The sequence below is a fragment of the Mustela nigripes genome, chromosome 18 (assembly GCF_022355385.1).
Source record: "Mustela nigripes isolate SB6536 chromosome 18, MUSNIG.SB6536, whole genome shotgun sequence".
Lineage (NCBI taxonomy): Eukaryota > Metazoa > Chordata > Mammalia > Carnivora > Mustelidae > Mustela > Mustela nigripes.
Genome location: NC_081574.1, coordinates 26,914,982 through 26,938,637, shown reverse-complemented (window position 1 = coordinate 26,938,637; position 23,656 = coordinate 26,914,982). Strand labels below are relative to the sequence as shown.

General features: G+C 39.4%; 1 protein-coding gene across 1 annotated transcript; it reads left to right on the top strand.

Moving 5' to 3' along the window:
• Positions 1 to 107: 107 nt before the first annotated feature.
• Positions 108 to 22,009, top strand: F11 (coagulation factor XI). Its single transcript, XM_059384177.1, has 15 exons — positions 108 to 458; positions 1,701 to 1,756; positions 3,909 to 4,071; positions 6,168 to 6,274; positions 6,920 to 7,079; positions 8,397 to 8,506; positions 9,174 to 9,333; positions 11,477 to 11,586; positions 11,689 to 11,851; positions 11,941 to 12,047; positions 15,797 to 15,965; positions 17,053 to 17,228; positions 17,828 to 17,923; positions 18,648 to 18,787; positions 19,217 to 22,009. The coding sequence occupies exons 1-15, from the start codon at positions 427 to 429 to the stop codon at positions 19,376 to 19,378; spliced, it is 1,911 nt and encodes a 636-aa protein (XP_059240160.1). The 5' UTR covers positions 108 to 426; the 3' UTR covers positions 19,379 to 22,009.
• Positions 22,010 to 23,656: the final 1,647 nt, after the last annotated feature.

The following is a 23,656-nucleotide window of genomic DNA, read 5'->3' as shown; positions in this document are numbered from 1 at the left end:
GGTCCCTCAGGTCTTCCTTGTTTTCTTTGCGGAGTGCGAGGCTCAGGTTCGGCGGGGTTTAATGATTAACAGCTGGTATTTGAACATGTGGTTCTGTGAGCCTTTGGCAAGCAGGCATACACTAATGGGAGTTTGCCCAACTGCTAAGAGACTTGCAGACAAATCCAAGTTCTCTAGCAATCTCTCTGGGCATCTTTTTTTTTTGGGAAGACACAGTAAAATAAGACAAAAAGAGCAAGCAACTCGACCGATGAACATTTTTGATATGCCGAGATTTTAAGGGCCTTGCGGAAGTGCTCCACAAAGAGACAAGGTTGCATAACATTGGGAACCAGTTAAAGTAAATATTAGTGAGCGTTACCTGCATAAGTTCATGTAGAGGAGGATGAAGACTATTTCGGAAGAAGAGAAACACTCTTGCTGAGAATGCTGCAAACAAACAAACAAAATGTTCTCAGGTATGTTTCTGAAAATTTTTTTTTTTTTTTTTTTTAAAGATTTTATTTATTTATTTGACAGAGAGAAATCACAAGTAGATGGAGAGGCAGGCAGAGAGAGAGAGAGAGGGAAGCAGGCTCTCTGCTGAGCAGAGAGCCCGATGCGGGACTCGATCCCAGGACTCTGAGATCATGACCTGAGCCGAAGGCAGCGGCCTAACCCACTGAGCCACCCAGGCGCCCCTGTTTCTGAAAATTTTTATTTAAGATTTCTCCCAAGCAATTATCCTTTTTCTACCACTGGGGCTTAAAATTCTTTTTTTTTTTTACAATGGAGAGTGATTGGTTTATTAAAATTTGTCTGACCTGACATTTTAGAAGCTTATATCTCTAATCAGTTTGGGAGAAGATGCAGAATGAGAGAAGACTAATCATTTGTAATCAATGACAAGTATTTTGCAAATTAAAAAGGTTTTCAAGATCAATATTAAAAAATAAGTCTTGGGACACCTGGGTGGCTCGGTGGGTTAGGGTCTCTTGCCTTAGGCTCTGGTCATGATCTCAGGGTCCTGGAATCGAGCCCCGCATCAGGCTCCCTGCTCAGTGGGGAGTCTGCTCCCCCCTCCCGCTGCCCTGGCCTGCCTCTCTGTGTACTTGCGCTCTCTGTCAAATAAAAAAAAAAAAAATCTTGAATTTTCTCACTGATGGTCGGTTTTTTATAGAAGAGTTAAATCAGTACTTTGTGGGGATGAGTACATTTATGGATGACCAAGACAGTCTATGAATATATTTGCAGCAGAATTTTTAAAATGGGAAACTTCGTACGTAGAAAATCATTTGGAGTCAACAGCTATAGAGACTTCAGTGATGGAAAGTAAGGAAGCAATTTGTAAGGGAAAATAAAAGTGGAAAAATTGGAGTTGGGGAAGGGTCAGATCATGGCAGTGAGAAATGTCTGGTTAATGGTGAGGGGCAGGTGGGGTGGGGGTGGGGGCGGGGAGAAAGCAAAGATGTGGGGTGTAATCTGCCCTGTCAGTTCTGGGTTCTTCAGAACTAGGAAAGTGTTGAACTCTACACACAACCATGATGAAGAATGTCTTGGGGTGTGGGGAAAGTAAAATTCAGCATTGTGGTAAGAACCCTGGGAACACTATGAAATTAACCACTCCCTCCCTCCCTATGTCTTATAAACACTGATGGCAGTAAGCGAATTATAAATTCACGTTTTATGTTTTAAACACATGAACATTTTTCTCTTTGTAGGATGATTTTATTATATCAAGTGGTACATTTCATTTTATTTGCCTCCGTTTCTGGTGGTAAGTAGAGCTTAATCTTGGGTATGAATTGGAAAGAGCTTGGTTCCCTGACTTGAAAACTAGGAAACAAAAGGGATTGATCCCAGGGATGGAAATCACACCGAGGTCCCATGCCATCTATTCTAGTGAAGGACAGCATAGTTTTATTTTTCACTTAAGGCTCTGGGGGTTTTCAAAACAGGGGAGGCAAATGAGGTACAGGAACTCTTCATAATAGCAGTAATCTATATGTATGTCTGTATACACATCTGTACTTATATTTATATCCAAATCCATATCACTCTTACTAGTTTGGTGGTAATTAGTACTTGCTTTGCACCAAGAGGTGGGATGTGTGGGCAGTGGGAGTATTTTGAGCTGTCAATAGACTTCATTAAGGCAGGGGAGGGGGGAACTGCTGTTCAGTTCTGTTGGAAGCAACATAGAACTTGAGCCAGGGCAGGTTTCTGTTAACCTCAGGGTCATTCTTGGCTAGCTGCCAATTTCGGAGAAAATTATGCTATCTGCAGAGGTTGTAGTTGGGTATTTTAGAAGGTGTATATGGTGGATTTTGAGCAGAGTCTGTGGCAGGGATCCTTACTCCTTTTTCCCCATAAATCCATGGAGACTATATTCTCAAAATAATGTCTTTAAAGGCATAAAGTAAAAATACACAGGATTACCAAGAAAATCAAGTATATTGCAATATAGTTAATTAATGTATTTAAAAAAAAAAAACCCTGAACTCTGATATAAAAATAGATGTGCTTCGTATCTTAGTGGTCTAAAATTTTAGTGGTCTAAAAATGCAGAGTAATAATTACTACCAAACTAGTCATGAGGATAATGGTATTTTAAGGTATCTGCAGGTAGTATTTTCTTTTAAAATCTTATAATTGCACTATGACAAAGTTGCAGATACCGTGAACACTATGTGCTTTGTTACTTACGTTAACAAGAGAAGTCTATGCCACATTTTAGTTAGAGGTTAGAGAAAATAAAGTTGGAATTTCCCCCATCCAAGGCCATGGGCTACCTAAATCCTGTAAGCCTCTAGTGATAGTTTTTACTGCTCCCTACTTACATATTTTCCTATATATTTGGTATGTTGGTTATTGCTACAATAAGTATTTGAGTTATATTTTATCCTCCCTAAGTATTTCATTTTTACCAAATCTGTATGTATACATTTACATATGTAGTATGCATATAGTAAATGTATATGAAAGATATTAAGAAGACCATGGGCGGTGTAGTAGTACTTCTTAATAGGAATATACCAAGATTAAAAACTACAACCTTTTATTCAGTGCTAAATAATAATGACCTAAAGAGTCATAATCTGGAATATTAGCTCTATCTTCCTAGAAACAGAAAAAAAATTAATCTTATGCACTTTAGCTTTAAAAGAAAAAAACCAAACCTGTGTATGGTTTCAGTTATAATCGGATTCAGTTATTTTTCTGAGCATCTAAAGTTCCTGTTACTAAACTGGCCCATTTAAAATAGTAATATGAGGGGCGCCTGAGTGGCTCAGTGGGTTAAAGCCTCTGCCTTCAGCTCAGGTCATGATCCCAGGGTCCTGGGATCAAGCCCAGCATCGTGCTCTCTGCTCAGCGGGGAGTCTGCTTCCTCCTCTCTCTCTGCCTGCCTCTCTGTCTACTTGTGATCTCTGAGTATCAAGTAAATAAATAAAATCTTTGAAAAAAAAATAGTAATATGATACCAAATATCACATCCAGGGCCATTGAGCACTATTGAAAAATGATCAGTCTGGATCCTTTGTTTCATAGAAACGTGGAGTTCCAACAAGCAATCAGCAGGGAAAGGAAAAAGCAGGTGGCCCTGTCCAGACTTGGATGTAACGCTAAAGAACATCTTGGGCCAGTAAAGCTCTGTGCAATTATTCAGTCACCCACAAAGCTCCCATGTCTCCCAGACAACCCCCATCTGCACCATTCCATTAAGGCAAACGTGCCATTTTGTGATTTCTTTTTCTGTCTGAGGCTTCTCACCCAATAAACTACCATAAAAGTATTGATTGCTCTGATTTCCAAGGTCAGGTATATTTTCTGTTATGTAGACCTGCTCTGCTGGCCTTTGTGAGATTATTTTCTAATCAGTTACATGCAACTAAAATCCAAAATAAGGCATGCAATGTATTACATCACAGACTGTGTGACTGAGCTGTTCACAGACACCTGCTTCGAAGGAGGAGACATCACTACCGTCTTTACACCAAGTGCCAGGCATTGCCAGCTCGTCTGCACCCACCACCCACGCTGTTTGCTTTTCACCTTCATGGCTGAATCGTCTTCTCAAGATCCTGCCAAATGGTAAATGTTTGCATTTCTACGTAGCAGAAATAGTTTTTACATAAGGATTACTTACCAATGAGTATTCATCTACCATTTTATAAAATGTATGGTCAATAGTTGGAAAACATACTGTCCTTCAATTAAAATACAAAATATTACAGAAAAAAAAGGATGGTGTTTTGGCAGATAAGTGAGGAGCAGACGTGCCCCTCAGTGTGGACTTTCCAACTTCTCTGTGGTCTAGATTTTAATGGTGCACTTTCTCTCTTATTTCTCTCCACTTTTATGCCTCTTAATCATTTTGTTCTTTGCTTTTTGATTGTTATTGATGTTGGATGTTATTTAAACTGGTGCTTTTCCCTCAATTATTTTATTAGGAGATAAATTTTTTTAAAATTTTTTATTTTTTATAAATATATATTTTTATCCCCAGGGGTACAGGTCCATGAATCGCCAGGTCCACACACTCCACAGCACTCACCAAAACACCCCCCGCCCAATGTCCATAACCCCACCCCCCTTCTCCCAACCCCCCTGCCCCCAGCAACCCTCAGTTTGTTTTGTGAGATTAAGAGTCACTTAGGGTTTGTCTCCCTCCCAATCCCAGGAGATAAATATTTGTAATGGTAGTTTCAAAGAACAGTACAGTAGTCCCCTGACACCACCAAGACTTTTGCCATTTCTTCCCTATCTACCTCTCTTTCTATTATCTATCTAATCTGTTTAACCACTTGAATTAATTTGAAGACATTGTAACATTTCACCGCTAAATATTTCAGCATACATTTTCCTACATGAAAAACATATAATTTTAACAAGAATACCTTCATATCATCTCAGTTGTCCCCCAAATATAAATTATAGCTATTAACCAGAATCTTCTCCAGAAGATTGCATTTACATTTGATCACAAATTGCATTTAGTGGTTTTATGTTTATAATTATGGTTTTATTTTTATTTTTTTATTTTTTATTTTATTAAAAAAAATTTTTTTTTATTTTTTATAAACATATATTTTTATTCCCAAGGGTACAGGTCTGTGAATTGCCAGGTTTACACACTTCACAGCACTCACCATAGCACATACCCTCCCCAATGTCCATAACCCCATTTATTTTTATTTTTTTTAAGATTTTATTTGAGAGTGTGAGTGGGAGAGAGCATGAGAGGGAGAGGGTCAGAGGGAGAAGCAGACTCCCCACTGAGCTGGGAGCCCGATAACAGACTCAATCATAGGACTTGGGTTTCATGACCCCAGCTGAAGGCAGTCATTTAACGCACTGAGCCACCCAGGTGCCCTAGAGTTACATTTTTAAAATTTTAGGACATTCCATCCACAACTTCTGTTTCCATGTTGAACCTGAAAATTCAGTAACAAAGCTTTACTACAGAATTAAGTTATCAGCATCTTTGTGTCTTGTTGCCACATTCATAGATACTTACATAGTACCCAGAACTTACGAAATTACTATTCTAGAATCTAGAGCAGAGCTTGGCAAACTTTTTCTTGACAAGGCAGGGAATAGTTTGGGCTTTACAGGTCAAAAAGCAAAATCAAGAATATTACTTAAGTACTTTTATAACCATTTAAAATGTAACCATTTAAAAATATAGAAACCATTCTCAGCTCATGGGCCAGGCAAAATAGGTGGAGGATTGTTTCACCAACAGGCCAGAGTTCACCCACTCCCGTTTCCAGGTAGTAGGGGATACAATATGTGATCTTTTAAGTGTAGGGATGTTGGAATGAGAAACAAATTTGCAGTTTTGCCAAGAAAATATTTGTTTTGGCAGGAGATAGAGGAGTTTGTTTCTTTTTCTTTGACTTTCTGTGTGCTGGCTTTTAAGATCCATTCTTTTATTTTTATTTTTAAAAACTGTATTTATTTATTTGACAGACAGAGCTCACAAGTAGGCAGAGAGGCAGGCAGAGAGAGAGGAGGAAGCAGGCTCCCTGTTGAGCAGAGAGAGCCATGTGGGGCTTGATCCCAGGACCCTGAGATCATGACCTAAGAGGAAGGCAGAGGCTTAATCTACTGAGCCACCCAGGTGCCCCAAGATCCATTCTTTTAAAATGTAAATTCTCATGCAGTAATTTTTTTTTTTTAAACAGGTTTACTTGTATCCTGAAAGACAGTGTAACAGAAACACTGCCAAGGGTGAATATGACAGGAGCCATTTCTGGATATTCTTTCAAGCAATGCTCACACCAAATAAGTGGTAAGTTGTCTTCTTAGAATTTGTAAATACTAGTTACTGTGATGTATATGTATAGTCATATCACATATGGTTTTATAATTATCTAGCAAAACCCTGCTGTATGGTCATAGAGTCTCCAAATGAAGTTAGTTGCTTCAGTGTAGAATAAAAAATAAGCATGCATATCCCCCCATTCATTAAAATTTACACAATAAAAGGACATGATCTTACTACATTAGTCCTCACCATTCATTTGTTGTCTTTCTCTTTCCCAGCTTAAAGTTTTATATAAAAGTCCTTATTAAACATATGACTTCAAATCAAAAGAGCAGCTGTAAAGGTTGAGATGACACTTGTCTTAATAGTCAAAAGATTCCTGGATAGTTTAGTCAATCAGTCAGAGGGTTAAAGGAGATCAGAGAGGCCAGGGGGGGAAACTGAAACAGTGATTTACAAGTTTACATTGTTGCAATATAAGAAGGACATTGGTATTGTTTTGCGGCTTCCACCTGAGGGTAGAAATTAAGCAGATTAAGATGAAAACAAAGGACTTCTGAGGAATAGTAAGTGTGGAAAGAGTAAGTCAGGAGGGACAGTTGCTAAGGTAGCATTATTCCAGTTGCCCCTGGAGTCTGGAAGATTGCCATTTTCTGCTTTTGTTTCCAGCTTGCAACAAAAAGGTGTATGTGGGCTTGGACATGAAAGGCATGAACTATAATGGCTCAATTGCTAGGAATGTTCAGGAATGCCAAGAGAGGTGTACAAATGATGTGCACTGTCACTTTTTCACATATGCAACAAGCCAGTTTCCCAGTGCAGAACATCGGTGAGTGAGCAATGGGCTGAACCCAAGGACAGTAAGTAGATCATTACATTATCCAATGAAAAACGTGAATTGAATGGAGCACTGCATGTGGTGCAGAAACAGTGAATCTTGGAACACTGAGAAGATAAAATTTTTTCAAAAAGGAGAAAAAAAAAGAAAAAATTGCTCTTTAGCTGAATGCCAGAATTTACTTCTAGCCCCTAAATGACATTACTACAGTAAGTACAGTGCTCTTCTTCACAGAAAGTGCATTTCAAGCCCAACTCAGATGCATTTCCTTATAGTAAGGAGTCTGTCTTTTACTGACATTGTTACATTAAAAAAAAAAAAAAGATTAACCCATCTCCTAACTAATTTAAAAATGACACATTTCTTCATTGACAGTTTTGAGAGTTATAATTTGTCTGACTATGCCATTCCTGGCCTAAAGGATTATAGAACCAAAAGGAAAAACCCTCTCAGGTCTCTCTAAATGAAAGTTTCTTACCTAAGACAAAATAACTGAAACCCATATGAAGTGTTTTAAAATCATTCCCATATTGGATTTTGAAATATTCCAGAGATAAATGGGTAGGATATAAAAAGGACTTGATCTCTAATGATGAATCTGTGTTCTCTTTTTAAAAAAAATTTAGGGAAAAAAAATGTCTCTGACTTTTACATTTACAAATATTTGCGATGTTTTTGAGTTCTGTGGTAAATTATACTTATCTAGAATCCAAAAGAGAGAAAGAGAAATAAGTTCAAATGACTAGTATTTGGATTTACCTTTGGGTTTTAACATTGCCACTCTCCATATTCACAAGGACATCAGTGCAAAGCAAATAAAGCAATAGAGATTTATTTCAAAAACAATGATAAAACCCTCAAGTTAATAAGCAAGCTTTCATGGTTTATATTTAGCTTAGTTCATGTATCTTTTTACATATTTTATTTATATCTAAGACTTAACACAATGGGCACAGCAAGCCAGGAGCTTGGGAGTTAGTTGCTGGGCATTATAAAAAAGTTAAACTGCTAAAATTGAGAAGGGCTTGAGAATTCATTACTTCCTACCCGATACTCTTTAGACCATCCTTCCTCCAAAGCTGCCATTTTTGTTATGAAAAAAAAGTTGACAAAATTCACAGGCCCACCAGGTCTTGGCAGAGCAAGGACTGAAGTCCAGCTGTCCAGTTGTCAGATTCATGCTTTTCAGAGTGATCCCTTAGCTGTAATGCCCAAGTAATGTCTACATTGGAATTTCTTATCACCTTACGTTTTTTCCTACTTGTATTTAGAGGAGTAAAACATTTTTCCATTTTTGTTTTTATTTAGTAACATTTGTCTACTGAAGTACACCCAAATGGGGCTACCAACCAGAATAATGAAGCTCGGTTCAGTGGTGTCTGGATTTTCACTGAAATCCTGTGCGCTTTCTAACCTGGGTAACTATTATTACTTCGTGAGATGGTTTGGCCATTAAATAGTAAGCGCGTGCTGATGGTATGTACGATGGGTGCTCACTGATGAGATGGACCAAATGATCTTTTACCTTCTTCCTGTGAAAAAATTCATTATGTCCTGTATAATTAGAGCCACATTGGAATTTAAAATAATCACTTTACGTTTCCTCATTTAAAAGAAAAATTTGAAGATCCTGAGATTACAAAAAACTTTTAAAAAATTGTTATGGAGACTTTATTACTTTAGAGCAATTTTAGATTTGCTGCAGAGTTGAGGGTAAAGTAGAGATGCCCCATACATGCCTGTGCCCCACCCATTCCCAGACTCCCTCACTATCAATATTCCCCTCCAGAGTGGTATGTTCGTTACAGTTGATTAACGTACGCGAACCCACCCTAATCCCCTCAAGTCCATGGTTCACTTTCTCAAGCAGTCTTGGTGGTGTGTATTCTATGGGTTAGGACAATGTCATTACAGTATCATACAGAGAATTTCCCCACTGCCCTCAAATTCCTCTGTGCTTAGCCTATTCATACCTCCCTCGCCCCCTAACTAATTTTCATATGGCATTTACAAATATGATAACTGGGATTTTACTGATTGTATGGGAGAACTGATTCCTTAAGCATAGTGTCTTCTGTTGTGCAGCTTGCATTAGGGACATTTTCCCTGGTACGGCGTTTGCAGACAGTAACATTGACAGTGTCGTGGCTCCAGATGCCTTTGTCTGTCGCCGCATTTGTACTCACCATCCCAGCTGTTTGTTTTTTACCTTCTTTTCTCAAGAATGGCCAAAGGAATCTGAAAGGTAAGGAGTTCAGATTAAGATTAATGTGGTGTCTTTTAAAACAACTGCTCAAAATCCATTGTTAACAATTCTGAGCTGCTACACATTTGATCTAAATGCCTGCATAGAGTAGATCAAATTTGCAAAGAAGAATTCCTTGCTTCTCTCTCTTTCTGTTCCCAACCTAATGGCCACAAATCCCATGTTAGCAAGGACTCTTGTTTTCTTTAGCTGGGGGAGGTCCCTGCCTTCAGCAAAGAGAGAGTTGCCTAGATCTTAACAGAATGAAGAAAGCATGGATGACCATTAAGAGGCAACTTCATCCAATGCCCAGTTTGAGATCATTGAGCAGAAAAAGCTAGGAATACCAGTGAAATGCCCAATCACCATGAAGAGAAGGGGAAGTGAAGGCCTATATTAATGAAATTGGGGATAACCGCGGAGGGAGTTTTGAGACTTGAGATGGTGTTTCCCTACTGATGGGTATTGATGCAGGAAACCATAGTAAAGGATAGGAATTTTCTTTGATCATTAAAGGGTTATCTTTTGGGGTTGCTGCCCCTCATTAATAAGAGTTACTAAAAAAAAAACAACAACCCTTAAGTTTGCTTCAAAATCTAGGTTCTCTATATTATCTGAATCAGAATTCTCAGAATCCTTGGTATTCACTTGATTTGGTTGCCTTCATGGGGATTGTGTCCCCAAGAGCAATCCAGCCAGGGTAGCCCTCAAGTTCCTTGTCCATCAAGCAAGCCTGGTTTTCCATTGAGCAACTTTCAGAATTATTAAGTATGTCACATGAAAATATATCTGTTGCTTTCATTTACTCAACAATAAATTACATAATGTAATTTATTCGGTGCCTACTGTATACCAGTCACTGTTCTAAACACCAGGGATTCTATTAATGAACTAAACAGATAAAAGCCCTGCCCTATTTGGACCAGAGTGAAAGTGATAGAGAAGTAATCAGATTGGGATATATTGTCCACATAGGGCCAATAAGATTTGCTGATGAGTTTGACGTCGGCTCTGGAGGAAAGAAAGTCAATGATAGTGCTAAGACTTTTGGCTCAGGGAGCTGAGAGGATGAAAACCCCATCACGGGGATGTAGATTTCAAGAGGGAAGAGATGCCTAGTAGACATCCAGAAGTGTTGAATTGGCAATTGGAAAGAGAAATCTGGAATGAAGAAGAGAGGTTTATGTTCTAGATCTGTGTTCAGGTGTTACCAGCGTACATGGTAATCCAAGTGACTGAAACTGGGTGAGAACATTAAAGGACTGAAAGCAGGCAGAGAAGAAAGGAGGTTCACAGATTGAGCCTTGGGACATGATAAATGCCACAAATTAGAAATATGGCTTTGATACCGTTGGGTTCATTGCTGTCCTTTTTCTTTGTATTCCTTTTATAAAATTCTCAATGTCTGTAAGAGGAGTAACACATGGGATCCTCAGTACAGGGTGAGAGAAGGGGATGAACACTAGAGGCCAAGACTTGGCTTTTTAAATTTAAATTAATTAAAATTAAATAGAAGTATATATTCATTTCTACAGTTGTATTAGCCACATCCAAGTGCTCACTAGCCACATGTAGCTAATGGCCATTGCCTTGGATGGCACAGACATGGACTATTTCCATCACTGCGGAAAATTCTGTTGGGACAGTTCTGCTTTACACTGTGATTTGGGGCTAATTAGGAAAAGTTCCTTCCTTCTAGGAAGATGCTCTCTGTGTGGAGTCTGTGTTGGAATGCATTTATCCCTGTCTAAGCCAGGAATAAATCTGCCATCCAGAGTCACCCAGCAACTCCGGATGCCAGATTTCTCCATTAACATAAAAGTGATGGAATCTTTGAGTTGGGCTAGGAGATTTGAAAGAAAGTGGGTAAAGAAGGAAAGTGCTTGGAACACTGACAATAGAACCAGCTCAGAGAATTTTTATGGAGGCAGGTGGTTTCGTTTTGAAGATCTGTCTGCCACCTGTGGATCATGGGGTTTCACTCAATGATATATGAAGAGTACTTACAAAATGAAAAATTTTTCACTGTCCGGGATCAACATGAATTAATTGCCTTCTGTATGTGCTATAAAAAATGGTTCTTCTCTTTGATATGTCTTACATGATATATTTACATCCCCCCCCCCCACTTTTTTATCGTCAGAAATCTTTGTCTCCTGAAAACATCTGTAAGTGGATTACCGAGCACGCGCATTAAAAAGAGCAAAGCTCTTTCTGGGTTCAGTCTGCAAAGCTGCAGGCACAGTGTCCCAGGTAAGCTGTGAAAGCACTTTCTCCTGCTCGAGTTCAGCACAGCCAAGCCTGACCAGTGCTGAGGTTTTGTGTCTCATATCTGATCTGTGGTTTGCTGCCTAGTGTTTTGTCACTCCTCATTTTACCACGACACTGATTTCTTGGGAGAAGAACTGGACATTGTTGATGCAAAAGGGCATGAAGCTTGCCAGAAAATGTGTACTGACACCATACGCTGCCAATTTTTTACCTATTCTCCATCTCCAGAATCTTGCAACGGAGGGAAGTAAGACCTATGAAGACTTATGTAGACACTCTTGTCCCATCTTCTAGAGGGGTGCGTTATGTTTATACTCTTTTGTTTCCAACTTGCAGGGGTAAATGTTACTTAAAACTTTCTTCAAATGGATCTCCAACTAAAATACTTCATGGGAGAGGAGGCATCTCTGGATATACATTAAGGTTATGTAAAATGGATAATGGTGAGTTTAATGTTACCTGAGGAAAAATACATCTGAAGGAGTTACTCTGTACCAAATATATCACGACAGAGAGAGTCACTAATAGCCGCAAAGGGGAGAAAATTAGTACGATAACAAACTTAGATGCAATTTTCTCTTATTTTTGCTCCCGTCACTCAGGCTGACCATTTTTTATGGGTAATTATTGGGCTTTACCTAAACTCTGCTTTGCCTAGTACTAAATGAATATGTGTTTGTTTGTTTGTTTGTTTGTTTTTAAGATTTTATTTATTTGACAGACGGAGATGACAAGTAGGCAGAGAGGCAGGCAGAGAGAGATAAGGAAGCAGGCTCCCTGCTGAGCAGAGAGCCCAGAACTCTGGGATCATGACCTGAGTTGAAGGCAGAGGCTTTAACCCACTGAGCCACCCAGGCGCCCCATGAATATGTGTTTTAATTTGACACATTTATATAGCTGGTATTTCATGGTGAGACTCGGGGTTAGCCAACACTTTGATGTTTGATTCTTATTATGAAGGCCAGTGATCTTTCTTATCATCCTTTAAAAATGAATATCAGCCAGCATTTTGGTTTATCATTCATTTTTTGTCCATTGGCCATGACTTGACTTTTAACTGAAAGATAAATAATTATCATATGTTTGAAAAATTATGTATTTATTCAAAAAATAAAGTAGTTTCTTCTCAGGGGCCTTCATTCTTTCTGTTTGCCTACAAGTGTTCTGCATATCTATTACTATTGGCAAAAATTTACAGTAAAACCTTTTTAATTTATAACAATGAGTGTGGTAGGGTAGAAAGGAAATAAAAAGATTGTATACATTAAAGAAGAGCTATACTAACATAAAAATTTTAATTGAAATCAGATCAGCCGTGGCCAATTCCAGGGGCTAATTTCTAAGCATAGTACCAAGTGCTGGTTTTTAGGCAAACAGATGATCTAAGGAACAGAATGCCCAAGAGGAAAGAATATACCACACTCCTCCCTAAATTACCCATTATGACTTCAGTATTTACTGATTTAAATAAAACTACATTTTAGACTTTTGTTGTTTTTGTGTCCAGTATTATAAGGTACTACAAATTTAAGATTCAACGAGATTTAGTGAATAAAAAGGAGTGGTGATTATACTTTGTAATGGTTTTCAGAGTATGAAAATTTTTTTGTGTTAGAATTCTCTACTGAGAAGATGAGTAAATCCTTACCTTCTGAGAACTTGTCACATAGCATATACCATATTGTGTCCAGTGCTTAACATCCTAACTAGGAAACCGTGCCTTCCTGGGGTGTTGAGGGGTCTGATGGGAATCTTTGGATGGCCCGAGCTCCTTTAAAAAGCCAGCCAATGAAGTTGTATCTCAGATATTCTCTGTTTTCCTCACAATACATTTACCTGAGACGGAAGGAGCATTTATGAACATTCTGTCATCTGCTAAGTACTAGAAGGGATGCTTGACATTTGGCAGATTTTGTTGTTAGTGATATTGATATAGTTTCTAAAATGGGAATCACACTTACACCTTAAATTGCAGAATCCATGGGGCGCCTGGGTGGCTCAGTGGGTTAAGCTGCTGCCTTCGGCTCAGGTCATGATCTCAGGGTTCTGGGATCGAGTCCTGCATCAGGCTCTCTGCTCACCAAGGAGCCTGCTTCCTCTTCTCTCTCTGCCTGTCTGTCTGCCTACTTGTGATCTCTCTCTGTCAAATAAAAAATAAAATCTTAAAAAAAAATTGCAGAATCCATTCCCCACCCACCTTCCTTCTTAGCTTTTTCTCTAACGAATGTATGGATTCTGGTCCGTGAAGGCTACGGTATATATCATGTAGAAATTGATAGCTGAAGCAGAAAATACAAGATAAGGGGAAATAAAATCTTACAAATTTTTAGGGCACCTTCTGAAACTAGGTAATTAGATTTTCCTGCAGTATACGAGATGAAATAACACCCTAGTTGGGGGGGGATACCTACTGGAGATAGTTATCATGTCTTACACTGGCATTGGTCTTCATAACTTCTTGAAGATACATAGCAATTGCCATAAAAAAAAAATGTTTCCTGACACAAAATCTAACGCTAAACATATATCTTCAGCATTTTGTTTAAACTGAGAGATGAAAGGGAATGAACAAGACCTATTACTTATCCCTAAGAAAGACTTTCTTGTTTGTAACATATTTTAGTTATGGCTTACCTATTAATTTTCCTAAACTTTGCTGTTCCTTTCTTGTAAATCATAATGGCTTCCCTGAAATTCCAGAATCTAGTAAAAATCTTCAAAATATTACTCTGAAGGTAATCTCACTCCATCTACTCTCAGGTGAGACCTCTTCTCTCAGCATCCCAGCCTGTTTATGCTTTCTCAAGCACATCAAGCTTATTCCTGCCTCCACATGCACCAACTGGTGTTTTCTCCAAGACTCCTTTTCCTGACTTCTCCTTTGATTTGAAGTCTGCCCCAGGATTATATATCCATTTCCCTGTTGAGGAAAGAAAGGCCTGGATAGACTGTTTTATTGACTTTGTGTTTACCCATACTTTGTGTTTACCCACAAAATCAGGAAGCGGACCATCTAGGACTTGGCTTCTGACTAGTGACTCTCTTGCTGATTTCGCCCTCCTCCTTTAGCTAAGGCCACGAACCTTCCCTGATCCTCTGGGCCTTGCTATTCTAAGTGTGGTCTGGGTGTAGCATGTTAAGGTTACCGGTAAACCTGCTAGAAAGAATTTCAGGTTTCACCCTAGACTGAATCAGAATCAGTATTTTAAAAAACAATCAGGTGAAAAAATAAAGTAAAAATAAAATAAAAGATAACCCGGTGATCCATATGCACATTAAAATATGAGAAGAATTGCTCTAGAAAACTGTTGTCTATGAGCTCCTCATTTCCATTCTACCTGGGTTGCTGGGCCAGATTTGGCCAAGGCTCCCATCAGGAAGGTGGGTGCTCATGTTTGACATCTCAGGAAGTGGAAGCAGAATGGACTGTCCTACCCAGGGCAGCTAAGAGAGGAGGAAACAGAGGGGTAAATCAGAATCAAAGTCCTTGAGAGAACGTCAAACTGTCAACAAGACCCAAAGGCAGAAGCAGTTCAAAAACAGAAGAGCAGGACGGGTTTGGATGGAGTGCAGCTGGAGCAGGAGAGACTGGGATCAAAGGTCAGCCCAAAGGGAAGAAGATGGGGGGAGTTGGACAGATGCTGTAAACTGAGTGGAAGGATATTCTCAAGCTTCAGGGCTGATTGAAATTCAGATTCCTAGGTTCTGCTGTCCAAGTTTCTGATCTATCAGTTCTGAGGGAAGCTCAAGAGGTTGCATCTCTAACAAATTCCCAGCTGATGTGATAGGTCCAAGGGCCACCCTTGACAATGACTTCTTTGAAAGAACCATTAGGGTTTATCATGTGAGGGAGGATAAGACTGCATGCAATACCGGATGAGACTTTCTTTGGGGACGTGTAATTACCAGGTGCCTCAGTCATTCAGTTTTCCTGTGTATGCTTCGCTTGCCAACTTGATTACAAAATTTCAAGTCAGCGTCATGATAAAATATGGAATTGATGGTGAAAAAAATAATGAATACTGTTTTTCTGAAAATAAATAAATTGAAAAAATTTTAAAAAAGGAAAAAACCAAAACAAACAAAATATGGAATCGAGGGAGGGTTTTCTCCTCTTTGAACCTGAAGGGATATAACTACTGATGGAAAAGGAAGATTTAGGAAGCTCCTCATTGCCACCCCTCTGTTGCAGTGTGTACAACCAAAATCAAACCCAGAATTGTTGGAGGAACGGCATCTGTTCATGGCGAGTGGCCATGGCAGATAACTTTGCAGATCACGTCACCCAGCCAGAGACACCTTTGTGGAGGCTCCATCATTGGAAACCGGTGGATACTAACAGCTGCGCACTGTTTCGATGAGTTGGTACCATTCCTGTTTTTATTAGTTCCCCAGGCTCACACATATGTTAAATCTGTCACTAGCATTTTAGTAAATACTTTAGAAATTCAAATTATTCTATTTGCTAAATTAAATTTCTAGAGTGAAAAAAAGAAATGCAGAAGGGGAGAACCACTTATGGTCTGCCAGCATCAGATGAGGTGCGGAAACATGATGGCATGCTATTTCACGTGCCCATTTTAATGCATCCAAATGTCCAGGAATGTTCTTGGTAGTTCATCAGGACATATCTTCTGTGCATTGTCTTGGGCCGCGGGTCCAGAACTAAACACAAGGAGAATTTCCCCTTCTCTAAATCTTATACCATTCTCTCTCTCCCTTGCTGCTTCTTCCCCGTCTCTCTTTTCCTTCCCCCTCCTCCTCTCTCTCTCTCTCTCTCTCTCTTCTCTCCCTATGTTTCCAAACACAGAAGGAAGAGTTCATTATAAATCCTCAAATTGGATTCTCTACTTAGGTCAGTTTCAATATTGACCAGATCTAAAAGCTCCATCGGGAGGTTATGTGTATCCCAGGGAATTTTAGTTGGCCAAACTTGCTCTTTGTACTTCAGAATTCTCTGAGTTTCCAGACATGGTATTGTGTGTTTTGTTTCGTTTTTTGCCAATATGTAGCATACTCACATTATAACTCACATATATTTTGTTTTTGTTTTTGTTTTTTTTACCTTTTCTCTATGGGAAAATGGAGTACCAGAAAATCCAAGTGAATTTCTCAGGATCACAGCTAATAATGCTAAGGTTGAGACTAGAACCTGGAACTCTTCATGAGAGGGAGGTTGAGAGAGAAAAAGAGAGAGAACACGTGTGTGTGTGAGTGTGTGTGTGTGTGTGTGTGTGTTGGGTGAAAAGAGCCTTCATTCATTTTATGTGTTTTTTTATAGTATATACTAACCCAGAGCTTTCTATGGGAGGAATATGTAAGTGAAAAAGCTTACTATGCAATCACTCTTTTCCATCAAAAAGCCCACCACCTGTAGAAAACGTTAGTAATAGGTAAATAGCAACTTGGTAATGGGAATTTCTTATCCTCTTATTGTTTTTTCCTTAGGGTAGAGTCACCTAAAATCTTGCGTGTCTATAGTGGCATTCTAAACCAATCAGAAATTAAAAGGGACACATCTTTCTTTGGGGTTCAAGAAATAATAATTCATGATCAATATGAAGTGGCAGAAAGTGGGTATGATATTGCCCTGTTGAAACTGGAAACCGCAATTAATTACACAGGTATGTTGGAATTTTAAATGGGAAGTTATCAAGAATGATTTCCTAGATGTAATGTTTAACACCTCCAGATTCATGACCTGACCTCAGCAATCTCAAGGTGGTGTGATCGTGAAAGAGAGTCTGCAAAGCTAATCTTTTAGTCTGTTAAGACCGGCACTCTTTCCTGATTATTAAAAAAATAAAAAATAAATTTTATTGTGGGATGTGGGTGAAGAGCTAAGTTTTCTGCAGGTTTTCTCAGATGCACCAAAAGATGTAACTCTATAACATATTGGAATATTAAAGATGATTTATATCTCTCTTTTAGAGACAAAAGAATTGCAGGTCAGAACAAGTAAGCAATTTCTACAGGGTCACAGACCTAGTTAGAGAGATGGAGCTCATGGGGAGGGCTGTGCCTTGTCTCCCCCTCATTCCCTCACCCATCTAGTATGTGACGGATAATGCTGAACATGAGTGAAAATGAATGGAAATGAGGTAGACCCAAATATAATAAATAGAGAACACATGACCTGATATAAAGCTAAAGAAGAGAGTCTCTCCTGGGAGAGAAGATATATTTTGATTCTGATGACTAAACTATGATTTTTAAAATTTAGATGCTCAGAGGCCCATATGTCTACCTTCCAAAGGAGATAGAAATGTAATATATACTGATTGCTGGGTGACTGGATGGGGGTACAGAAAGTTAAGAGGTAAGAAATGATGTTTCTCAGTGTGCTCTATCATAAAGGTAAAGAACATAGCTCAGGTTTGCCCTTATCTGCTGTATCATGGCATACAGCTAAAATGTGAGTAAAATAATCATGTCCTTCAACTACAGAAAGCATGTTAATAAAAATGAAAGGCAGGGCACCTAGGTGCCTCGGTCAGTTAGGTGTCTGCCTTCGGCTCACGTCATGATCTCAGGGTCCTGGGATCAATCCCCACCTTGGGCTCCCTGCTCAGCTGAGAGTCTGTTTCTCCCTCTGCCCCTCCTCCTGCTCTGCTCTTAGTCTCTCTCTTTCTCTTCCTCAAATAAATAAATAAATAAATAAAACCTTTAAAAAAAATGAAAAGGTAAAGTTGCCCAAGTGAGGAGGATCCCACTTCTGTTTGATGGGAAATTTTAAACATGACAATCTCATTTAAAGACTGATTATTTTTAATGACGTTTAATGTGAAACCTAGCACTTTTCATGAAATGTCCTGGCCTATTCAGATATTTTCTCTGGGCTGTAATTCCAGTTAGAGGCATACTTAGTTTTGAACTTAATGTTCACAAATAATCTCTATATTTTGCAATTATAAAAGGTTTATGAGGTAAACCTAATATTTTTTCTAGATTTTTATATAAGTATGATTTTGATTTTAAATTCATACCTTTATATTATGTATATATATATGATGATTCCATTAACAAACCATTTTTTTTTTCAGGCAAAATACAAAATACTCTCCAGAAAGCTAGCATACCCTTGGTGACGACTGAAGAATGCCAGATAAGATACAGAAGGCATAAAATAACGAATAAGATGATCTGTGCAGGCTATAAAGAGGGAGGGAAGGATGCTTGTAAGGTAAGAGTGTTTTCAACCAGTTGAATACATTCACATTAAAATGTTTAATGCATTTTTTAAGGAGAGAGCGAGAGCGAGCGCGTGCACACAAGTGGGGGAAGGGCAGCAGGAGAAGAGGAGAATCCCAAGCATGTTCCACACAAGGAGCCTGATGCAGGGATTGATCTCATGACCCTGAGATCATGACCTGAGCCGAAATCAAGAGTTGGGCACTTAACTGACTAAGCCACCCAGGCACCCCAGAAAGTTTAATGCATTTAAAAAGCAGTCTTTTGGAAACCATGATATATTATTTTATTTACATTGAAGTTTATTGAAGAGCCAAGAATAGAATTTTAAGCAAAATCACTCTGAGAGAAATGTATTTTGATGAGAAGCATCTGAACTCATATGTGCATCTTTTCTTCCCCCTTCTTCACCCCATCACAGGGAGACTCAGGGGGCCCCCTGTCCTGTAAACACAACGAGGTCTGGCATTTGGTGGGCATCACCAGCTGGGGAGAAGGCTGTGGTCAAAGGGAACGGCCAGGGGTTTACACCAATGTGGTTAAGTATGTGGACTGGATTTTGGAGAAAACCCAAGCAGTGTGAAAGAGTCGCCACATGCCATTTGACACCTGAAAGGCAAACCAGATTATTTCTGGGAGGAGGGTTTTGATTGCACTGAAGACAGAGGCTGGGCCGCCATTTTCCTGCACAGGTTATGGTACTGAGATAGTAACACATTGAAGGGGGCGGGTATTTGTGAGAACGTGCCAAGAGAAACAAATGATCATCTTCAAAACTTCCATTCTTTGATAATCGTTGTTTTCAGCATCCAGCTTCTTGGTTTCTGATCACATGTTACTGGGCCAAAGAAATACTCTATGGTGATTTCTTAACAATTCAAGTATTGATATTTTTTAAGATTCAAGAATCAAGTTGTGGCATCAGAGGCTCCGGTAGAGCTGCCAGAAGCAACCACCATGAAAAGATTCGTGAAGAGAGAACTGGGAGCTGGAGAAAATGGGGACAAGGACAGTCACCCTCATTTTTCAAGAATGTGTACTCTGCCTACGTGAACATCTTTCTTTTGTGAAAGAAGAACTTGACTGGATTCAATGGCTGGTTTTCAGAATAATCAGGAATGTTTGTCATTTCAAAATTTTTTTTTTTTTTTTTTTTTTTTAAGAGGGAGAGAACAATGGGTGGAGGGTAGGGCAGAGGGGAAGGAGGGAGAGAGAGAATCTGAAGTAGAGCCTGATGCAGAGCCTGAGCAGAGAATCTGCTCAGCACAGAGCCTGATGCAGGATTTGATCCCATGCCCCTGAGATCATAACCTGAGCCAAAATTGAGAGTTGGTTGCTCAACCAACTAAGCCCCCCAGGCACCCCTGTCATTTCGGTTTCTAATATGTTTTTAAAGTAGTTTGGGTGGACATGAACCATGAGTGCATGTGAATGTGGACTCTAGGATTTCTATATGGGAAAGGATTGAAGGCTGTAATTCACCTGGACATGGTATCTTAAGGGAAGACTTTTAAAGTTGTACTTGCCTAGAAAACTACTGGTGCGTAGATTGTATATTTACTCGGTGTGATTCTGGGTGAGGGAAGCTGATGGACGTGAGGGGAGCAAGCTAGAGCTTTCCGAAGAGAAGCTGCCATGGTGAGTGTGAGTTTACAAATCTGCATTCATGGTAATAAAGGATTTGGACAGAATTCAATACAAAGTACCTCCAGACTTCAGGGAAAAAACAATTTGGGAACAATGGATGGCTCTTGTAGCATCTTCTTTATATTCAAAACAGCTCCCTGTATGCTAAGTGTTGGGGTTTTCCCTGTAGTGCGGGTATTTGGTTACTGTTTCTGATGACTAGACTGTGCACTGTTTCCACTGCCGTTTTCAACCTGTGTCAACAACATTACATCTTATCCAGTATGAAAAGTACTTAGGGAGCACACTGAACTATGAGGACATAGTGGTAAGCAAAGTGCTATGTCTTTACCTTCATGGAACCCCAGTCTAGTTAGCATGAACAACAAAAATTAAAGAATGACACAAGTGTAAAACTTCAGCGGGAGGGACATACAGGGTTCTGTGACAATGGACAGGAAGAAGAGCATTTGGGGCAGGTTCAAAGACTGGGATAAAAATGAGCTTGTGCTGAGGAGGACAAATTAAAAACAAAAGCAAACCGAACCTCAAATCAAAAAGGCTGGGATGGTCTAACGGGGCCAGATCCAAAACGCTTATAGAGTCAAACAAGACTGAGACTGAGACTTGAGCACCGTTAAAATTACCAAACAGTAGTAATAATTTTCTTATTATCTGCTTATTACCTTAGTAGTCTTTTTTTTTTTTTTTAAAGATTTTATTTATTTATTTGACAGAGAGAGAGAGAGATCACAAGTAGGCAGAGCAGCAGGCAGAGAAAGAGGGGGAAGCAGGCTTCCTGCTGAGCAGAGAGCCAAATATGGGGCTCGATCCCAGGACCCTGGGATCATGACCTGAGCCGAAGTCAGAGGCTTAATCCACTGAGCCACCCAGGTGCCCCATTACCTTAGTAGTCTTGATGTAACACTTCACATTTTTAAAAAATTGGGATATAATTCTTCATAGGAAGAGATCTTCCCTCTACATTCCCCATTTGTGTCTTTTTTGTAGTTCAAAACGAGAGGAAGAGGCATGAAAGGGAGAGGAGACCATGTGTTACTAATCCATTTCTGAATAAATGTTTGCTCTTTAAAAGAGAGAGAAAGATCTTTCTGAAAAGTCTTCTCTGACAAATATTTGAGAAAAGCACACACCTTAGTTTTGTTATACTTAACATTGAATATTATCTTAATTTTTGAACAGTAAGCATATGCCCAGGATTCAGAAATGAAAATACTGGGAGAACATATTAAATATACCTTATACCTTATACCTATAATGAGAAGGTTCCCTGCCCCACACCAAAAGATTGCACACCCTAACTGTTCAGCACTGTTCTCCTTTTTTATACTCTGCTTTGGAAATATTTCTGATTGGTACCCAATGGGCTTCCTCAGTTTGTATTTTTTACAAAAGTATGGTATTCCGGTGTGGGGATTCCAAACACCCAAACACCTACTGATAGACACTTAAGTGGTTTTCAGTTTTTTCACTCACTCATATGTGGTAAATTTGTAGCATATATTCCAGAAGTAGAATTGCTGAGAACAAAACAAAACCAAAAGAATAAATGCATTTGTAATTTCAATGTTATCCCGTTTCTCTCCAAAAACCTATGGCAGTTTTCTCTCCCATTAGCAATATAGCAGGGCCGCCCTTTGGCTAACTTGATGACATTAAAGTTGGGAATTTTTGACAGCCTGATAGTTGGAAAAAGGTGTCTCAATATAGTTTTGTTTTTGTGATTTCCTTAATACAAATGACATTAAACATCACATGTATAAGGTCAACAACTTAGTAACAGTTTAATTTTTATTTAGATATTTAGTAGTTACCATGTAGACAAAAAATAGAGTATGATCCTTGCAGCCTTACAACATGGTAAGAATTCTTGCAAGGAAAAACAAAACAAAACAAAACAAAACTTCCAGAGCTTATCTTATTAAAACTGGACAGTAGCTCAGTGTTGTGAAAATATTGGTTGGCTGTCCTTGCAGGTTACAGGCATAGATTTGGTGTGGAAGTAGTGCCATCTCTGGTTCCAGGGACGGATCCATCCGTCTGTGGCTGAGCAGGTCTAGGTAGCTGGCACATGGCCTCCCCCAGCTCCTGGGATTGGCTCAGAGATGTCAGTCTGAGCAACATGTAAGACTTTTTAATTGTCGAGGGAATGGCTTTCTCCTCCTCCTCCATGTGAATGAGGAAGCACTCATGGCAGCAAATTTGAGAAGCCAGCCCAGGGGCCACCTAGACATGGAGACAGAATGCCGGAAGGCTGAACCAACTCTGCGCTTCCTTATTTCATAGCAGTAAATCAATCCTCTTTTGTGTTTAAGGCACAGTTAAGGCAGTTCAAATTGGGTTTTCTATTACTTGCAGCTGAAACATTGGGAGGCACTGGGACTTAGTGACCTCAAGTATTATTACTACCCTGATTCAATTAACTTTAGCCTATATATATTAGGCACTTAGAACTGTACTATTTGACAGCACATCCTTTATTTTTTCTTCTAATTTTAGAAGTTCTATTTTCTTGAATAATTTTGGTTGGGACTCTTTATAGAGCCATGTGTCTCTCTGAGATAAGTGGTGCTTGGGAAAGCAAGCAAGGCCACACATGGACCACACCTAGAGTGATTCTCACAGGCCAGCACCCTGGGCACCTGTAGGCTGCCATTATCACAGATTCTAGGAAGTGAACCCAAACTTTGGAATGAGAATCATATACAATATTAAGATATTTATTTAAGAAAGACTTTGTAAACAACACATTTTGTATTATATATGTTACTCTTAGGGCACTACCTGTTGCCCAACCTCTTTAAAAACTCTGGGTACCTGATCCATTTTGATGAAGAAACATCTTTCCCTCGGGCCCTTTCAGTCCCTCTTTTCTCTTCATCCTTGAGGCTCTACATTGTATTAACTTCCTTTTTGTGTGCTTTTCCACACCTTACACCAATCTGGGTTAGAATGGCTTTTCCCTTTCCTTGCGTGAGAGGTTTTTCCACATCCCTGGTTGACAGTGACTAGAAGGTCACCTTCAGAGATTTCACCAACCACATGGTTGTCCCAGCAGCAGTTACTGGTCATGGTGTGTTGTCACAGTAGGTTTTGTCAATGGGCCTTTCTACGTGATGTCTGTGGGTGAGCTTGTTCCCCTTGAGAGGGTTTCTCTCCATGTCAGAAAGAGGTGGAGGCCAGCTGTGGTCTATGGGCCTTACCCAACTCCAAC